Source organism: Hippoglossus hippoglossus, chromosome 22 (genome assembly GCF_009819705.1).
Source record: "Hippoglossus hippoglossus isolate fHipHip1 chromosome 22, fHipHip1.pri, whole genome shotgun sequence".
Classification (NCBI taxonomy): Eukaryota; Metazoa; Chordata; class Actinopteri; order Pleuronectiformes; family Pleuronectidae; genus Hippoglossus; species Hippoglossus hippoglossus.
This window is the reverse complement of record NC_047172.1, coordinates 4,467,870-4,485,287: the sequence shown is the minus strand read 5'-3', so window position 1 is coordinate 4,485,287 and position 17,418 is coordinate 4,467,870. Positions and strand designations below refer to the sequence as shown.

The following is a 17,418-nucleotide window of genomic DNA, read 5'->3' as shown; positions in this document are numbered from 1 at the left end:
CGTGCGTGTGTGTGTGTGTGTGTGTGTGTGCGTGCGTGCGTGTGTGTGTTCACGCTGTGTAACCGGTGACCAGCATTTGACGCTGTTGAGGAGGGCGGGACATGAGGCGTTGCTGACGTGCCCGTGGACCAATAGGAAGCCGGGGATCATTCGCACGTTGGCACAATTGGCTTAGAATAAAGACGCTGCGTCCCGGGACCGTGATGATCGAGCCGGAGCTGAAGGTCTGAGACGATGCTGCAGAAATATTGCGCCTCCAGCTTCCTGCGGGGTTTGTGTGCGGGATTAACCGCCGGTACTTAGCTCTGTGCGGGTGTGTGCGTGTGCTGTGCGCAGACGCAGGGCGCTCGGAGCCGCCAGCCAGCCGCGTCAGGTGGATGCGCCTGCAGTGATCCAGGTCGCCCCTATGGATCGCGTCCATGGACGTCTTCAAACCCGCGGTGGACAATAGTTTGAGTCCCAATGCGCGCGGTTCCTCGCCAGAAGACGCAGAGGCGGATGTGTTTCGCTGGCCCACACCGCGGGATGGAGTGCGCGCCGCGCCGGGTGCGGGACGCGGCGCGCCGGGCTACTGGACGGCCGTGTTCGACTATGAAGCGACTGCGGATGACGAGCTCAGCCTGCGGAGAGGGGACCTGGTGGAGCTCCTGTCCAAGGACTCCCTGGTGTCCGGGGATGAGGGCTGGTGGACCGGGATGATAGCGGACCGGGTCGGCATCTTCCCGTCCAACTACGTGAGCAAAGGGAACGGCATTCCGAAGGAGATCCGGGACACCTCGGAGCAGCAGTACCCGCTGCCTCCTCTGCACCGTGAGTATCCCAGTGTGTGAGGACTCACACAGCAGCAGAGAGTCTTTTGTTAAGGCCACACTGACTCACACACTCGCCTTTGCTGTGTCACGGTCGATGCAGAGCTCTCCTGTTGGCCTGGAAACAGGCTCCCAGCATCCCCACAGCTTCAGGACCAGTATTCGTCCCAGCGCCTGTCAGACAAACAGCTGCTCCGGTGACAATGTGCAGCAGGATGCATGTTTAGCACATCTGCACATGCACATACCTGCAAGTGCTGCACGCACAATCCCCATGAAATATAACAGAAATCATGCTTTGGCTTGGTGTGCATTGATTTTTATGATAACTGGTGGAGCAGGAAAGAAAGAGATGTGAGATAATGCTGGTAGAGAAAAGGCTCCTGCAGCTAAATGTGCAGCCAGGGCCTCAGACAGATACAGTAAGCAGAAACCAGGACGGAGTGAGAGCACTCTGCACTTATTGCTTTTTGTGAGCTGTGTGCCAAAAGGATGATCTGCAGAAAAACCCCTCATGCAACTTATATGTGCACTGAAGCATAAACAGGCAACACACACAGCATTGAACACCCTGTTGTTTTGGGTGGACCACGCCGCCTCAGCCGTCTGTGTCGGCCTCCGTCTCTTCAGAAGCAGCGTGGCCTACTTTCACACACCATCCCACCTGAAATATTCATCAAGGTCAGTCGGCTTACTAGACTGTTAGGAATCCACGACAAAACTGTTTGAAAAGCCACATGAAACAGAGGCGGGTGTTCACCTTTGATTTAAACACTCGGCAGAAAGGATTGTTGTCTTTTTCCTTCCTTGCTTCTTCAAACTTCCTCTTCCGGATTTGAGGGCAGATGCCCACTCGTCCGTAGAAGCAGGGGAAGATAGTTCCACCAGATTCTGTATTTGGGGCAGCAGGGTGGCTTAGCATCCTTCAGCTGAATGACCTGGTTTTGAGATTCTTGTTAGCAAGCACTTGCCCCGCTGATGGGTAGCATATAGGGAATTCACACCAGGTCGATAGGGGCTGACCCTGACCTCCAAAAGTGTTTAGAGATAAGAAATATGTCAGCTTTGTGTTCTCTGTCGCTCTAAATCTTCTCCTTCGTCTCTCCTCAGTCCTGGAGATTGATTTCTCAGAGTTGACCCTGGAGGAGATCATCGGCGTGGGCGGTTTCGGGAAAGTCTACCGCGCGGTGTGGCGCGGCTCAGAGGTGGCGGTGAAGGCGGCGCGACGGGACCCTGACGAGGACGTGGAGCAAACTCTGGAGAGCGTGCGTCAGGAGGCCAAGCTCTTCGCCATGCTCAACCATCCCAACATCATGGCTCTGCTGGGGGTGTGTCTGCAGGAGCCCAACCTGTGTCTGGTCATGGAGTTCGCCCGGGGTGGCCCCCTCAACCGGGCCCTGGCGGGGAAACGCATCCCTCCCTGCACGCTGGTGGACTGGGCCGTGCAGATCGCTCGGGGCATGCTCTACCTCCACACCCAGGCCATCGTCCCCATCATCCACCGGGACCTCAAGTCCAGCAACAGTAAGAGTCCGTCTCTGTGGAATATTAAAGTAACGTGGTTCTTTATCTCAGTGGTAACTTGCTTTGTAAAACTCAAGTGATCAATTGATTTTACACCCAACAGAGTCAACTAACCAGTTCTACTTTAAAGATACAATATGTATAACCTATGTTATATATCTTGTTTACTTGTGTTGCCAACAATGTTCAAACCCAGAGAAATCCCCAGTTTTATTTTTGTAGCCTTTCCATTGTGTCGTATCCACTTTAAGGGCTTTGCCTGTCTCGTAACTTGCAGAGCAAACAACGTATGATGAGGGAAAAACTCACTGATATTAGTCAGTTATCCAGTCGTCTGTTTTGTCCTTCCACTGTTTGGTCACTCGTAATGGATCTAGTTATTCTTTGCCGTTTGCTGGGTATCGTGAATTAAACCTAAATACATGAGCTCAGCTAGATTTTTCATCTGCAACGGTGGTGAAGACAACAACTCCCATGATCCCGCGCTGCTTCACAACATCAACTTCGGTCTTTTGTTATTGTTTTGATTGTGATAAACCTAAAGCAGCTGAAGATACATGTTGTACGTTGGAGTGATTATTCTAATGAGAGCTGCATGTAAATTAAATTAAATTACATTATAGATTAAAATAAGCAAACTATTGAAAATGACCATCACAGCTTCCAAAACACAAAGATAATCATCAACTGGCAATGATAGAAAACAGTGAAAAGCTGCAAAATCTCACATTTGAGAAGCTGGAACAAATTATTGTCTTCACACTTAAAAAAAAACTTTTAAATAATTGGTAATTCATTTTCTTTTAACTGCCCAATTTATTACTGATGGAATATTGCAGCTTTACCTGCTTGGCCATTGGCAGTTGTTCACTATTCTCATGATATTATGAGGTAAATTATAACCTGATTAATCAAATATAATAATAATTGTTATTTGTAGCCCCACATTTTACTGTGTTTTGTGTTTTTTTTAGTTGAGGTGTGTGTTTTTAAAGCCGGTAATGTCCTGATCTGGAATAGAAATGACTTTCTCTCTGGTATGAAATGGCAAAATTTCACAGATACATCCTGGTCAAAAATTTGGTGCAACTTTAATATGTAACCTATACTATATAATATAATATCACACCATATTCAACCCGTGCTAAACTAGTTGTGATGTGCACTTCATATATAGGATTTTAGAAATGAGAGCAGAAAGGAAAATGAGTTTATGTGTGCGTTTGTGGAGCAGCTGTAATCTTGCATTTTACCCAACTGGATCCCCTAAATCCCAAGCCTATTACTGAGGATTTACCCAGCGCTCTGCCCCAGCCTCTCTGGTGGAGGCTCCGCCAATACATACAGCCCGCTCCTTTCCTGCCATTGGCCCGTTGTCTGGTGATCAGCTCAGGCTCTTGATTTCCAATAGGCTGCTTTAAAGTGTTAAGTCGGTGTAACTAGTTGCCATCCTGGGCTCTGTGGGGAAAACCCACGTCCTCTTCTCAGCAGAGGAGGAAACAGGACGGTGCAGCCGGCCTGTGTCCACCCTGCAAGTGTCAAATCCACAGTTCTTCTTTCCGCTCTCGTCTGTGACACCATGTTTAGGTGTTGTAGGAAGTTGTAAACAGTATGTCAGCTCTAATCGGGCAGTGATAAACATAACACATGCACATTTTCACCTCTTTCCCCACTGTGACACCTTTCAGAGCACACACACACACACACTTGTTACCTTCCTACCTTGATGCTATTTCATATAATCTATGGGCCACAAACAGCACGGCATCGCTATGGTAACAATTCTAGCCAAGCTGCCAGCTGTCTCACACTAAAATAAGATAAGATAACTTTATTGTCACTGCACCAGTACAATACAATAAGGTTCTGTTTGAAGATCCCATTAGGATAGAATAAAAGAATTAGAGAATAAACATACCATACAAATTAAATAAAAACAGATACAAAATAGTATATACACAGTACATACTACACTGTGCAATGGTTGTATAAACATGAAGAGCTCCGGCCGCTGGGTCCGTACCCGGCGCCGTCTTCCTCTGAGGCTTTGACACGGCAGGAACACACGCCCACATCTCAGAGCCCGTCGGCTATTGTCTGACTACAAATCAGCCTTTGGTGGCAACAGCCAATAGTTTGAGGGTTCTGGTGTAGACGGCAGATATCACGGCCAAGACTCCGCCTTCCATTGGTCCTACGCCGCTTAGAGTCCGACTGGTTTCTTTTATCACTCGAAGTCTTCACATGCAGAATCTGTTTAAATAGGATTACATGGCAGCTAGCTTGATTGCTGATTTGTTGGCTCTCCTGTGGACAGTATATAAAGATGGACGACATGACAGCTTCCCAAAAGTGAAGCCACAGCATCTTGATCGCCCCCTGGTGGTCACCCCGATCACCATACCGCGTAGACTCCAAAAGGGCGTCATCGGGCACAGGGATGGCAGCGTTTGTGTTTGTGATATTTCAGCTTCATTTTTGGATAGTGGGAGGAAGAGGAGACGCGTTGTCCATCTGTATATACAGTCTGTGGTACTCAGTTTGTTCAGTTGTGCTTCTAGTTGTGTGTTTAGACACCGCATTCACATCACAACCATAGATGCTGGTGGTAGTGCGACATCAAGTGGCAGTGAATGTCACATATATAACCTTTAAATAATCTCCCACAAGCCAAATTTAAGATCAAGCAGGGGTCTCGACCCAGCTCCGAAGAAAGTCTGGTCTAATCAGTGGTTATAAAACGTTGCTCATGACGCACTGCTGCTGTGAGGAAGAGGAGGATGTGGGTTCACTCAGACTCCACCCTGTGACGCAACTCTCTGGCAGTGGAGTGGATGGTGGCAGTTTTAAAAAAAGACATGAAAGTCAAGATTCGTGTTTTGCATCTGTTTTTTATCTCAAAGGCTCATAAACAAGGACGGTTTCTTTTTTAGTTATTCCAGCGCCGCTGCTCTGGATTAACAAGAAATTCTATTCATGATCTCCAGAGGATGAATTCTGCGGATCTCCTGATGTTTTCTTTAGCACCATCGTCTAATAATGAATTGTAATAACTTTGGTGGCTGCTTAACTTTTAATTTCAGATTAAAATTACTTAACTTTGTGTTTAGTCTTAACTTGCAAAAGGTAAAAGGTTAAATTTAATTGTTTAAAATCACTGAAATTACAGTAAAACTTTCCAACGCTGACCACTAAAGAAATAAATACATATATATAGATATACAACATAAAACTACCCTCATAATTGATGCAGTTTAGTTAGACATGAAATGTTTATGTCCCATATTTACTGGGAACATGGAAACCAACTAGTGTGTTAGTGTTGTCATTAGATGTTTAAATCCACATAACAGCTCTACCATGGTTGTATTTTAATGATCAGTGGTCAGTAGCATTTCCCTGGATATAGATCTGTTTTGGTATCAAACTCTATTTGTAGGCTCTTCAACATCTTTGCTGATGATTGATTTTGCTGTAAATCCTGCAACTTTTACTTTAATATACGCTTCAAAATGGAAAAACTGTTAAAGAAGCATCCATGTTATTCTCTCAGTTTTATCAGTTCTACTCAGTTACTCCCGTTTTGCTTGAGTCATGAAGAAATGTTCACCTTCACCCTCTCAACTGTCTCACACAGAACACGCCATTAGCAGAAGCTCTTATCTAAAGCGCTGTACATTACAGTGAGTGCATACATTTGGAGCATGATCGGCCTCCGGGGGGGAATCGGCTGCGTTTGCTTCATGTTGCACCTTCTCAGGAGCAGGATTTTACTTCAGTCGCATGTTTCAGCTTCTTGAGGAAAGTGCCTCGGTGGCATCAGAGCCACAGCAGATGAAGGGGGCGCTTGATGTGCACCGCAGCCGGCAGACACACCCTCGCCGCTGGGCACAGCCTGGCATGGTGGAGCTGAACGGGGGAGAGAGAACATGTGGTCGGGAGGAAGCTTGCTCGGCTCCTCGATGTTGGGAACGGGCTGTTTTTAGAGCCTGTTGGAGCAAACAGGCCATTCCAGTAGTTCAGCTGGAGCCTGAGATGTTGTGTTGTGACAAATACGCAGTGAGATCATTAGCATTGATCAAGGTGTTGGTGTGTTTCTCGTCTCGGTGGCTCACTGTTTCTTGGTTTCTCTGTTTGTTCTCTCTTTCCCTCTCCTCTGCTTGTGTCCTTTCATCCTTTCATCATGGCCTCCCACCAACCGCACCCTGTTGTCCTCATCCACCATGTGTCCATTTTTGTTTTGTTTTTTTTGCGTTTCCACATGCGTGCCTTTCCCAACATTTCAAACCCTGGTAATGATCACCTGAAACCTTTACCCTCCCGTCAATTTGCACGAATTCCCCTCACATCCTCCAACCTCCTCCTCATCCTCCCCCACCCACACACACCTCCGCCTTCACCACTTCCCACCGCTCCAGTCCTGATCCTCGAGCGGGTCGAGATGGAAGACCTCCGCAACAAGACCCTGAAGATCACAGACTTTGGCCTGGCTCGAGAGTGGCACCGCACCACCAAGATGAGCGCCGCAGGCACCTACGCCTGGATGGCTCCGGAAGTCATCCGCTCGTCTACTTTCTCCAAGGGTAGCGACGTCTGGAGGTGGGCAGAGGGAGCGGGTTTGGTACAAACTGCACCAGGTTGTAGAGCTGCTCTGAAACAACGAGCCGCCAAGAGAAGCAGTTCATTCAGAAGGCACAGGGAGGAAAGTCCAGCTCCGGCAGCAGTTTCCATAGTAACAATGCAGAGACACAGGAAAGGACAGAACGTTTTTATGAGACGAGTAAAAAGATTAGAGAAGGATAAATGTTACTTTAACCATGAATAGACTAAACTAAACATTGATGCACTAGAGCAGCAGGAAAAGTCATCATGGGCTCTTATGTGTCTCTACTTTACTTAAAAGATTCAACACTGACTTGATGTTACTGCATCACAGTATATTTTAATGCAGATTTCATTAATATTCACAGATTTTATTCGTCACACGCTAATACAATATGCGATGAATTCAAGGCAGCACACTCCTGTGCCTGTGCTAATAAAGCATGTATGTAATAAAGAATAATAAAAAAGAATAAAATGTACGAATATGAGTGAGAATATGGCAAACTAAACAATAACATAAAATGCAATTGTACAAGGTCGTGCAAAAGACTCACAGAGAGTAATTTCAATTTAATTAAAATTCTGAGTCAATATGTGGTCAAATATACGTCACATTTCCTTTATTACTCCTCAAGCAAAACATTGATTTATTTAGCTTCTCAAATGTGAAACTTTTCTGTTTTTCATTTTCTCACCGTAAATCCAGCAGGATATCGTTGGGTTTTGTTACGTTGACATTTGAAGACATCACTTCGAGCTCTAAGAAATTCTGATGTGCAATAAATTTGAGAATAATTGTCAGCGATGTAAATAACTGTTGATTTCAGCCCTAATTGTAGGTTAAACCTGCTTTTGACAACTTAAGAACTCTGGAGCCAAATAGCTTTTACTCTGCGTATGAACCTCAGATCCTAATATTAAGAATTTCTAAGGCCATAAAAGTAGAAATGAAGTTGCTTACATGAATATCTAATGTAGTTGTGTAGTAAATTTCCTGAGTTTCACACTCCAGTGATGAATCATTTGTTTTAATGCCATGTGTCATGTTTCCTTTCGCGAGCTGCTGCGTTACACATGCAGCAGCTTTAAAGGTCCAGCTCGGCTGCTCCTAAATGAACGTGGGGGTTTTCCCCTGTAAAACAGGATTAAAGAGCCAAGAGACGGCAGCATGCAACAAACCAGTCATGGTAGAAAGGTCAACGTCATCCAGGGAGGGGGGGGGATTACGTCCCTACTCAATGCTTCTACATTAGAGTAAACCCTGTGTAGTGACTTCAGGAATCAAACATGTTTTAAATAATTCTTAATATCATAAATACAACATCTTGTAAACCTGGAAGTTTTATTTCAAATGTCATGTGATCCAGGTCTGTAATCTCATGATTTTATCTGACGTACAGACAAACAGAATCTGTGACATTCATCCCTGGTCTGTGTGATTTCCTCGTCATTCACTGCAGCTCATCAGTTTGGTTTTGGCTTTAGTCATAAATCTGTCAGCGGCTGCTTTGACCTTTTCTCTCTCACCTTGGTGTTTACATGAATGTGGTGAAAAACAGAGTCTCTTTTTGACGTTTATTCAAATACATTCACACTCTTTCTTCAGAAACCACTTGCTTGACATTCATATATTCATGCACACATTTGTCCTTATAACACATTGATAGATGTTATGCACGAGCTGAGATTGCACTTACATCGAGCTCCTTATCTCGGGAGGATATTAGCTCAGATCGTTTGAAGACCTGTATCCAATATGAAGGTTTATTATCGTTTATCTGATTGTCTTTTGTTTTTTCTTCCCTCTTTGTGACTGTAAAGTTACGGCGTGCTGTTGTGGGAGCTGCTGACTGGAGAAGTTCCTTTTCGCGGTATCGACGGCCTGGCGGTGGCGTACGGCGTGGCAATGAACAAACTCGCTTTGCCCATTCCTTCCACTTGTCCTGAGCCCTTTGCCCGTCTCATGGAGGGTAAGACAGGACAATATTGATAGAATAATATAATATAAATAAAGGCTTACGTCCATTAACCTACGAAAATATGTCGTTACTTTCTGGGACCATTTGAATTGAGAACGTAATTTGTGCTTGAGTTGGTTATTTATCATCTGCTGCAGACTGCTGGAGCTCAGACTCTCACTGCCGGCCACAGTTCACGTCTGTGTTGGACCATCTGACGGCCATCGAGGAGTCGGGCTTCTTTGAAATGCCAGCAGAGTCTTTCCACTCTCTGCAGGACGACTGGAAACTGGAGATCCAGGAAATGTTCGATGAACTGAGGACCAAGGAAAAGGTAAAGATCAGATTCAACCTCAGACTTTTTAGAGGATTATTGAATGCAGGTGTTTTCAAAGTTTTTCCATCCATCACCTCTTCTCCTCGTTCCCTCAGGAGCTGCGATCGTGGGAAGAGGAGCTGACCCAAGCGGCGCTGCAGCAGAAATGCCAGGAGGAGGCGCTGAGGAGGCGCGAGCAGGAACTGGCCGAGCGGGAGATCCACATCCTGGAGCGAGAGCTCAACATCATCATTCACCAGCTCTACCAGGAAAAGCCTCACGTGGAGAGCAGGCAGGGCAAGTTCCGCCGCAACCGCCTTAAACTCAAGGATGGGAACAGGATCAGCTTACCCTCAGGTACTGCAAACAAAGAGTGTAAATCAAGATACACATGTTTTCAAATGGAGTCAAAGGTAGAGCCGGGATATTGTCTTGGCATGAAATTAGATTGGATATTTTTGTTTTTAAACTTTTTTGTCAGAGATGTTTTATACTTGTTTTATAAATGATTCAAAACCATTTTGATATTTGGGCTTGTTATTGTCTCCAAGCTCTGAAGGACATGTCTGATTTGGTCAAGTACCTACTCTACTCAACACTTTATTTAGATTTAGACTTTAGCCTATTGAGGTACCTCACTACTGTAAAACTATAATTTTAAAGTATCTATGGTGTGAATGCTGGCAATGAGTCAATGATAGATTGAAATTGATTGAGTTTGGAAAAGTAAACTGCCCTTGAAAATCTGCTGTTGATTAACGTGTGTTTTCCTTTGTAAATAAGGAAAATAAAATCAATGTCAGAGGTCTGTTTATGAGCAGGTGTTGTTTGAATCTACATTATTATCTGAAATGAGAAGCTGTGACCTCCCTGAAATGAAGATATCTGCATAATCAGAAAGGATCCGTCCATAATATTGTAAATTATAAAGTATGAACTTGAATTGATATTTACTTAAAAGTTACATTTATTCTAATGTTTGTTTGTTTGTAGATTTTCAGCATAAAATCACCGTGCAGGCCTCTCCCTCCCACGATCGGCGGAAGAGTTTGCTCAGCAGCAGTTCCAGCCCCCCGCCCAGTCCGCCCATGCTCCCCCGCCTGAGAGCCATCCAGCGTAGGAACCATTCTCATCTTTATATTTAACCTTAACATTTTTATTAATCATTAATACCACTGAGCACAGAATCTGAGTTTTACATTCTTGTTTTGCAGTCACTCCAAGAGAGGGGTGTGTCGGCTGGGGTCGCAACACAGGTTTCCAGCTGGACGATGAGGAGGGTGAGAGGAAGGGGTCCAGGAAGAAGGGCAGGTCCCGTGGGTGTGGCCCGTACAGGGAGCACAGCGCTGACGCCAGGTGAAAGGACTGGAGAGATATTAACCAACTCAAAACTCTCCACTCAGTTTATTCATAGTCTAGAAAAAGTACCACTCGTCTTTTTGTTGATACTCTTATTCTATCCCGACAGTGTGAAGCCTCCCTATGAGTGCAGCAGGCAGCGGTCCTGCAGCGCCCCAAACCTCCGCAGATCCCCCAGACACAGTCCAGCGGTGCCCGGAGTGCCGAGCCTTGTGGAGATGGGTAAGCACGAAAAAGTAAAAAAGGCTCAAGGTTAAATTAAAGTGTCAAACTGACTTGGGAACATGTGGGAAATGAAAGTGAGTGAGTCAGATTCCTCTTTCCCCACATGGCTCTTTGTGGCTGACCTGGGAAACTCACAGATGTTTGCAGCTGTACGAGTTTTAACAGGCTGTTGCTGAAAAGGGATCGAGCTCAGTCAGCAAAGCAAATGTGGAGGAATGGAGTTGTCACTTTTGGCCACACAAACGCACACACACACACACGCGCGTGTGTGTTATTATTATGGGGGCGTAGCTTTGACGAGGGGGTCGGATGTATCAGTTCTCAGCTCTCGTTATCTTTTCCACGATTACCAACCCGAGCTTTAACATGTGACTGATCCTGTTTTCAGAAAATGAAGACTGCTGCTTCTCTACTGAGCCGGGAGCCGCCCCTGGTCAGTCCTACCTCTGCATCCCCTTCCAAAAGGACGCCCACTCAGCTGCTCCCGCTGAGAGCGACGGGGACGAGTACTGCCCCAGTGGCCAGGTGCCAGGAACCCCACCGTGCAGGAAGAGCCACGGAGGCGGTCGGCGCTCCGAGCTGGTGCTGCTGGGCTGTGGAGCGTTCCTGGCAGCCGTCGGACTGGGCTGCAGCCTGTTGACTCTGGCCCAACCAGAGGAGAGCATCAAACCCCGGTGGGAGGGCTTCTTCCACAGAACAGGGGGCCAGAGGCGAAGCACCAGCCCCCCGACTCGCAGACTGTTCAGGCGGGAGAGCCCGCTGAAGCCCTCGGCGCCCTCGCTACCTGAGCGAGGTGTACCCCCTTCTTACACACTGCTGTCCTTATCATCAGTGTCCGACTGCAACTCCACCCGCTCACTGCTGCACTCTGACAGTGAGGAAGTGGTGGTCTGCCGCCCTGCCTCACCCCCCCCACAACCGTCTTTCATCCTGCAACACCCAGCCATTCGAAACCCGGTGAACCCACTGGTCAACACCCACCTGGAGAGCTTCAAGCGGAACCCCCGACAGTCTCTGACACCCACACACGTTCCCTGCCCCCCGACCTCCTCACGGAGTCTGCGTCGAACACCATCAGACGGAGCCATCAAGAAAAGCTGCCTTCCCAATAATCTGGAACCATTGCCAGAAAAATCAGCGTTACAGAACACAGGTAAGGTCTCGTGTCTCCTTTAATCCATAATCCAGTGGATCCATAATCCAGTCATTGGAATATGAATTTTATGTTTCATCACACTGGTCTAGACTAAAATATCTCAGGAACTACCGGATAGATTGTCATGATGTTTTGTGCAGACATTCGTGTTCCCAATCAATTCTACCGGCTTTGGTGACCCTCTGACTTTTCTGTAGCGTCATTGTGAGGTGCTTCTGATTTACTGGAATGTCAACAAGACAACCACTGATTTGGAAAAGTTCCATAAAAAGTTGGGAGCAACTGACTCGGACATTTGGAAAATGTCTGGACTTCAGTGCATGTCTGAAAGCAGCTTTACAGAACCTCAGTCAAAGGATTAATACTTTTTTATGTTTTCCCTTTCTTTGTCTTTTCACCAGGTGGCTTCAGAGGTCTAAAGGAGGATGAGGTCCCCCGACTCCCTGATCCTAACCTTGTGTTCCCTCCAACGCCTCGTCGCCGCTGTGCTCCTGAACGCCCCAAAACCCTAGACTTTGTAGCTCGGCCTCGGCCTTCGCCACGGGTGCGCTCTGACGTGTTCTGGCCGGAGGGGAGGCCCAGGGGAAATGGACAAAACCTGGGTAGCGGTGAATCCCCCGCCCACACCTCAAGCACGGAAACTCCCCCGACAGTAGAGTTTGGGAGAGACCCGGCAGTGCTGCCCACCCCGTTAGACGCCCCGACGCCCTTCTCCTCTCGCAAGAACGATAACCTGTTGGACCGGCAGGACGAGGGACAGTACCGGGATGGAACCGTCCCACTCTGCAAACCGGAGATCAGCTTTCCCAAAGACTCACCTCATCGCTACAGACCTGGATTCTGGTCCTAGCTCAGCACCAACCTCTCACTGGTCCAACACAAGCAGAGGGCTGCCTTTGCCTTTGGTTTGTTACAGGTCAATGGAGACAGTTTTTAGCTTTAACTGGTACTAAAGACTTTTGTTGTTTTACCAATGTGGCATCTGAAACTACGTCAGAGTATTTGAAGAAAAGAAATCCTGAGATTTTGAGAATAATTTCATAATATTACGAGATTATTGTTGTAATAAGATGATCTTCTCATGCCACCGCCTCTAAAATGACACGAAGCTTAACATGACGACTTTATTCTCATAATATTATAACTTTATTCATGTTATATTCTGACTTTATTCCTGTAATATTCAGACTTTATTCTCGTATTATTAGGACTTTATTCTGATAATATTACAACTTTATTCTTGTAATATTACAACTGCTCTCGTAATCCCAACATTTTTCCCCCTTTAAATGGCCCTAATACTCCGTTGTATTAAAACAAACCTTGGAAAGTAATTGAAAAAATCATTTGACGCAGGTTTGATTGTTAATGCATCAGAAGGATAAAATAATAATTTTCTTCACCCTGTCATTTGTCATTCAAGGATCTTTTTTCTCTTTGGGAATAAACAGACAAATGTCTTCGTAGCAGAATGACATCGACAGTTTCACAAAGCTTTACATACTTTTCTTAATTTTGAACTTGCGTTGAAGATTGTGCATTTAATCAAGTGCACTTTTGGGGAAGCATCATGAATGTAAAGCTTCAGGGTTTTTTTTTTTCCAAAAAAGAAAAACACTGTCTCTGATTATTTGTCTGTAAAAGCACCATGTGATTGGATTTTAATCTGGACCTTCTGTGCTAGTAGCCGATGAATCCCTGTTTTGTACCGAGCACCTGTCATCACCAGTCACGTCTGCAGAGGGACATCCCAGGGACGAGGGATGCTGTTGTATAATACGTGCACTTCTTTGCATTAGCAGCCGTGTCAGCACAATAACGTCTGACGTCGTCTCGAGCTCTTTGCTGTGAACTGTTCTATAAAAGAAAAAAAAAAGGAATGTCACTAAAGCTTGAGTTTGAATTGTACTGAGGGCGTCGCAATAGATCAGTATATTAAAGAACTCATTAATTCATTTGTGGCCCCTTCGGAGGAGCTTGTTCGGGGCCCGAGCCGCCAGTTGAGAAGCGTCTCTCCAAAACGTGGAGAATAAAGGGAGCTTTTGTATTTGTAACTCTGTAAATTGTCGGACGAGGGATGTAAAGTGTGTTTTAAGTTATGTCAACGACAAACTGCATGAGTGTTGAACGGCACGCGGGAGAAACAGGCCCTGGTGGCATGTGCAACTTCATTACTGATTATTTGTATTGATTTATTTAATTGTATTTATTGGTTTGTATTTATCTGATGGTTTATTTTTATATTTCATTTTATTTGCCTTTATTTTTGACACTTGTTAATGTTGTTCATGAATGTTTTTTTGTTTTGAGCATTTGCAGTTTATTTGAATTGTTGTCTGTTTCGCTCACGTTGAATTAACGTCTGTGTGTTTCTTCTACTAGGCTTTTCCAATTACCTCTGCAAGGGTGCAAGTAGTGTCAGTCCAACTACAGAACTAGAGCTGAAGTGATTGATTGTTCATTGATCGAAATAGTCGATTAATTGTTGAAATAATTTTGAAGTAAAAATGCCAAACATTCCCTAGTGTGAGATTCTCAATTTTGAGATTATGCTGCTTATCGTTACTTTATTTGACAGTAAACTGGATTTCTGGTTTTCAACGAGTATTTCTTACTCAATAGTTGATCAATCGAAAGAATAATTGACAAATGAATCATAGAAAGGGTATTTTATTAAGATGAATGGATGGAAACTGGCTTCTGCATTAGTTTTCATTTTGTTTCCACACTTTATTTGTCTGTCTGGATCAAACTAGAGTTAAATATTTCAAAATATATTTGTTTGAACCTGCTAGACTGTGAAATTCCTATTATTAAGGGATAAGTCCTACAAATAAACTTTAAGCTAGCAGGTAAAGAAGCCAATTAATCATCAGATATTTAAATATAAACAGAACCACTGTCAGAGTCTGATGTTAATGCCTGTTTCTCTTCTTTTAATCTCAAATGTCAAGTGACCTCTCAGCCTGAAGGACGGCTTCCTCTGCGATCTGACGTGTCTCTGTCTCGAGTGTGACCTGGTGTGTCTCTGTCTCGAGTGTGACCTGGTGTGTCTCTGTCTCGAGTGTGACCTGGTGTGTCTCTGTCTCGAGTGTGACCTGGTGTGTCTCTGTCTCGAGTGTGACCTGGTGTGTCTCTGTCTCGAGTGTGACCTGGTGTACATGTAAACGTGAACGCTGTTTCTCTGAGGATGTGCAGAATGTGATTGTGCTCAACACAGTGTTGCAGCTAAAGGTGTTAGTTGAAACAAAGCTGTATTGCCAATGTGTCTGAACTGTTACCACGAATAAGCTGATCTTACTGACGGACATTGTGGAGGTCGGAAATAATACTGATATTGACGGACATGTATTTGCACTGGAACACACTGATTTGAGTAAAATCATAGTAAACAAGCCAATGAGTTCTCGTGTTCTTTCATAAACCTGTTTACTTAATGAATTGAGGACTATGAGAGTTGTTGTGGTTTTAATCACATGTTTATAACAACAATGGATCATCACACCAGAATCACCTGAGTTGACGGAGTTCCAGTTGCACAGGAACAATGTTTACGTTAGCCAGCTAGCCATTGTTAGCAAAAACGCATTACGCGGTATTTCATGAATACTAACACCGTACGTGCTAATAAACCGTAAAATCTACTGCTTTCACTATTCACTATATACAGAGCAGCCATCTTGGATTTCGAAGTCGGGGTGGTGAGGTTCTTCCAACCTTCCGAGGCCAAATTCAGACTTGAAGGGACGTTCCAGTTGCAGCTTCCGACTCGGGGATCGGAAATACCAAGCTCCGAGGTTTAATGGAACGCAAAGTAAGCTGGTTGAAGCATCTACAGAGCCTCATATTTCCATTATTAGGGTTTGGAGACCAAAAAGCTAAAAGTGAGCAAATATTGGATTTACAGCCTTGGTTCATTTCTTTCTTTACTCAGACATTCTGCATAAATCTATTTTAGCTTTGAGGAAAATCTGAGTCAAAAATATAAGAAAATGAAGCTTCAGCACCACAAAAATCAATCAATAAACACATTTATTACACACATACCTTTACAGTAAACATACAGTATTTCTTGGTACAGTAAATGCTGTGAATGAAGTGCTTCGTTTTGGCGTTAATAAACACAACTAGCTGACCTCTCCATAATATTTTCTTGCGATTTCTATCAAGTAGCCTATTTACAGTTTGTGATATGTCTCTTTAAGTTCGTACTGCAATTAGCAACCGTGTGCTCCTGATGTCTAAACCAATGCATTTCATGTTAAAAACCTACTTTGTGAAAGCACCATTTGTTAAGATATATTCTAAGTATCAAAAAGAATCTTGATCTTTATAATATTTTCAAACTCAAAGTACGGTGACAGAGGTGGAAGTGGTTGTTGCTCACTAACTCTGTGCCATTCGAGAGACATCTTGTGCGAGGGCAGGTGCTAATTTACAGTAACACTCGCCCGCAGACCCCCCCCCCCCCCATGGGCCGTGTTGCTCCTGTCTCTATCACAAGTGTTGGCCTGTATGTGCAATGTTTGGACTGGCAGTGCATCAGTTTGTGATGGTTAAAACATAATCTGGATGGATTCATTCTAGATCCATTTGGTGCGCTGGCCGAGAGAGCTCAACACACTGCAGATTAAGGAGGCAAATAGAAACAACACATGCAAATTAAGAAAACAACTTCATCAATTTGATGACAACGGAAAAGACTTCAATAAGTTCATAACATTTTAAGGGTTCCCTGGAAAATGTTCCAGTGTCACTCTCGCTATTTGCAGGACGTTTCTGTATTTGCATGTGTTGTGACTTTTTGCAGCTCGTTCCTCTATTTGCACTCTGAATTTGCACGTGTTGTTTCTGTTTGCATGTGTTTTCTTAATTCGCAGTGTGAGCTCTCTCGGCCACCGTAGTTTGGCGGTGTGTAAACAAAAACTCAATATCTGGTACAATTTTTTTTTTTTTTTAAATGCTTCAAGCACACGTTGGTGAAGTTCAATCACAAAACTGGCAACCGGATGCTGTGCAAAGCAAAAGCAAACATAACACCGCTTCACACCCAGAGCTCTGACTGTTGGTGTGCGAGGTCTGGGTGGCACACAGTCGGGCTTTAAATTCACGACGGGTGAGAAGACATCAGACAGCGAGTGCTTATGTGGCCTCTTTCTTTTCCCTTTGGGCGCTCCGGCGAATCTTCATCTCTGTCAGCTGGATGTAGCGGATGGCATTGGTGTCTGGAAAAACAAAGACAGGAAAAGGCTGATTTATTTCCTGCTCAGAGAGGAAATGTTGCACCAATATGGTCGTAAATCCTCTAAAACAGAACTTAGAATGACGTGCTAAGAGTGGATATGTAGGAAATAAGCTTTGGAAACTGCAACTGCAAAACCCAAACATGTTTTGAACACTGGAAAGCAATCACATTATCATTTGGATGAAACATTAACAAATATGCTATTACTGGACATTTTTACG

General features: G+C 44.7%; 2 protein-coding genes across 3 annotated transcripts in view; one reads left to right on the top strand and one right to left on the bottom strand.

Moving 5' to 3' along the window:
* Positions 1–180: 180 nt before the first annotated feature.
* On the top strand, positions 181–13,249 carry map3k9 (mitogen-activated protein kinase kinase kinase 9). Its single transcript, XM_034577295.1, has 12 exons — positions 181–810; positions 1,920–2,333; positions 6,752–6,932; positions 8,760–8,908; positions 9,055–9,230; positions 9,329–9,569; positions 10,206–10,328; positions 10,427–10,568; positions 10,681–10,793; positions 11,185–11,949; positions 12,354–12,905; positions 13,152–13,249. The coding sequence occupies exons 1-11, from the start codon at positions 420–422 to the stop codon at positions 12,800–12,802; spliced, it is 3,144 nt and encodes a 1,047-aa protein (XP_034433186.1). The 5' UTR covers positions 181–419; the 3' UTR covers positions 12,803–12,905; positions 13,152–13,249.
* Positions 13,250–16,902: 3,653 nt separating this feature from the next.
* The window catches only part of LOC117756678 (tetratricopeptide repeat protein 9A), a 3,651-nt gene continuing 3,135 nt past the window's right edge, over positions 16,903–17,418 (bottom strand). For both annotated transcript variants that reach the window (XM_034577354.1, XM_034577355.1), the window contains one exon: positions 16,903–17,177. In XM_034577354.1, coding sequence (XP_034433245.1) covers positions 17,095–17,177 — 83 coding nt within the window. In that variant the 3' untranslated portion in view covers positions 16,903–17,094. The remainder of the gene's footprint in view (positions 17,178–17,418) is intronic.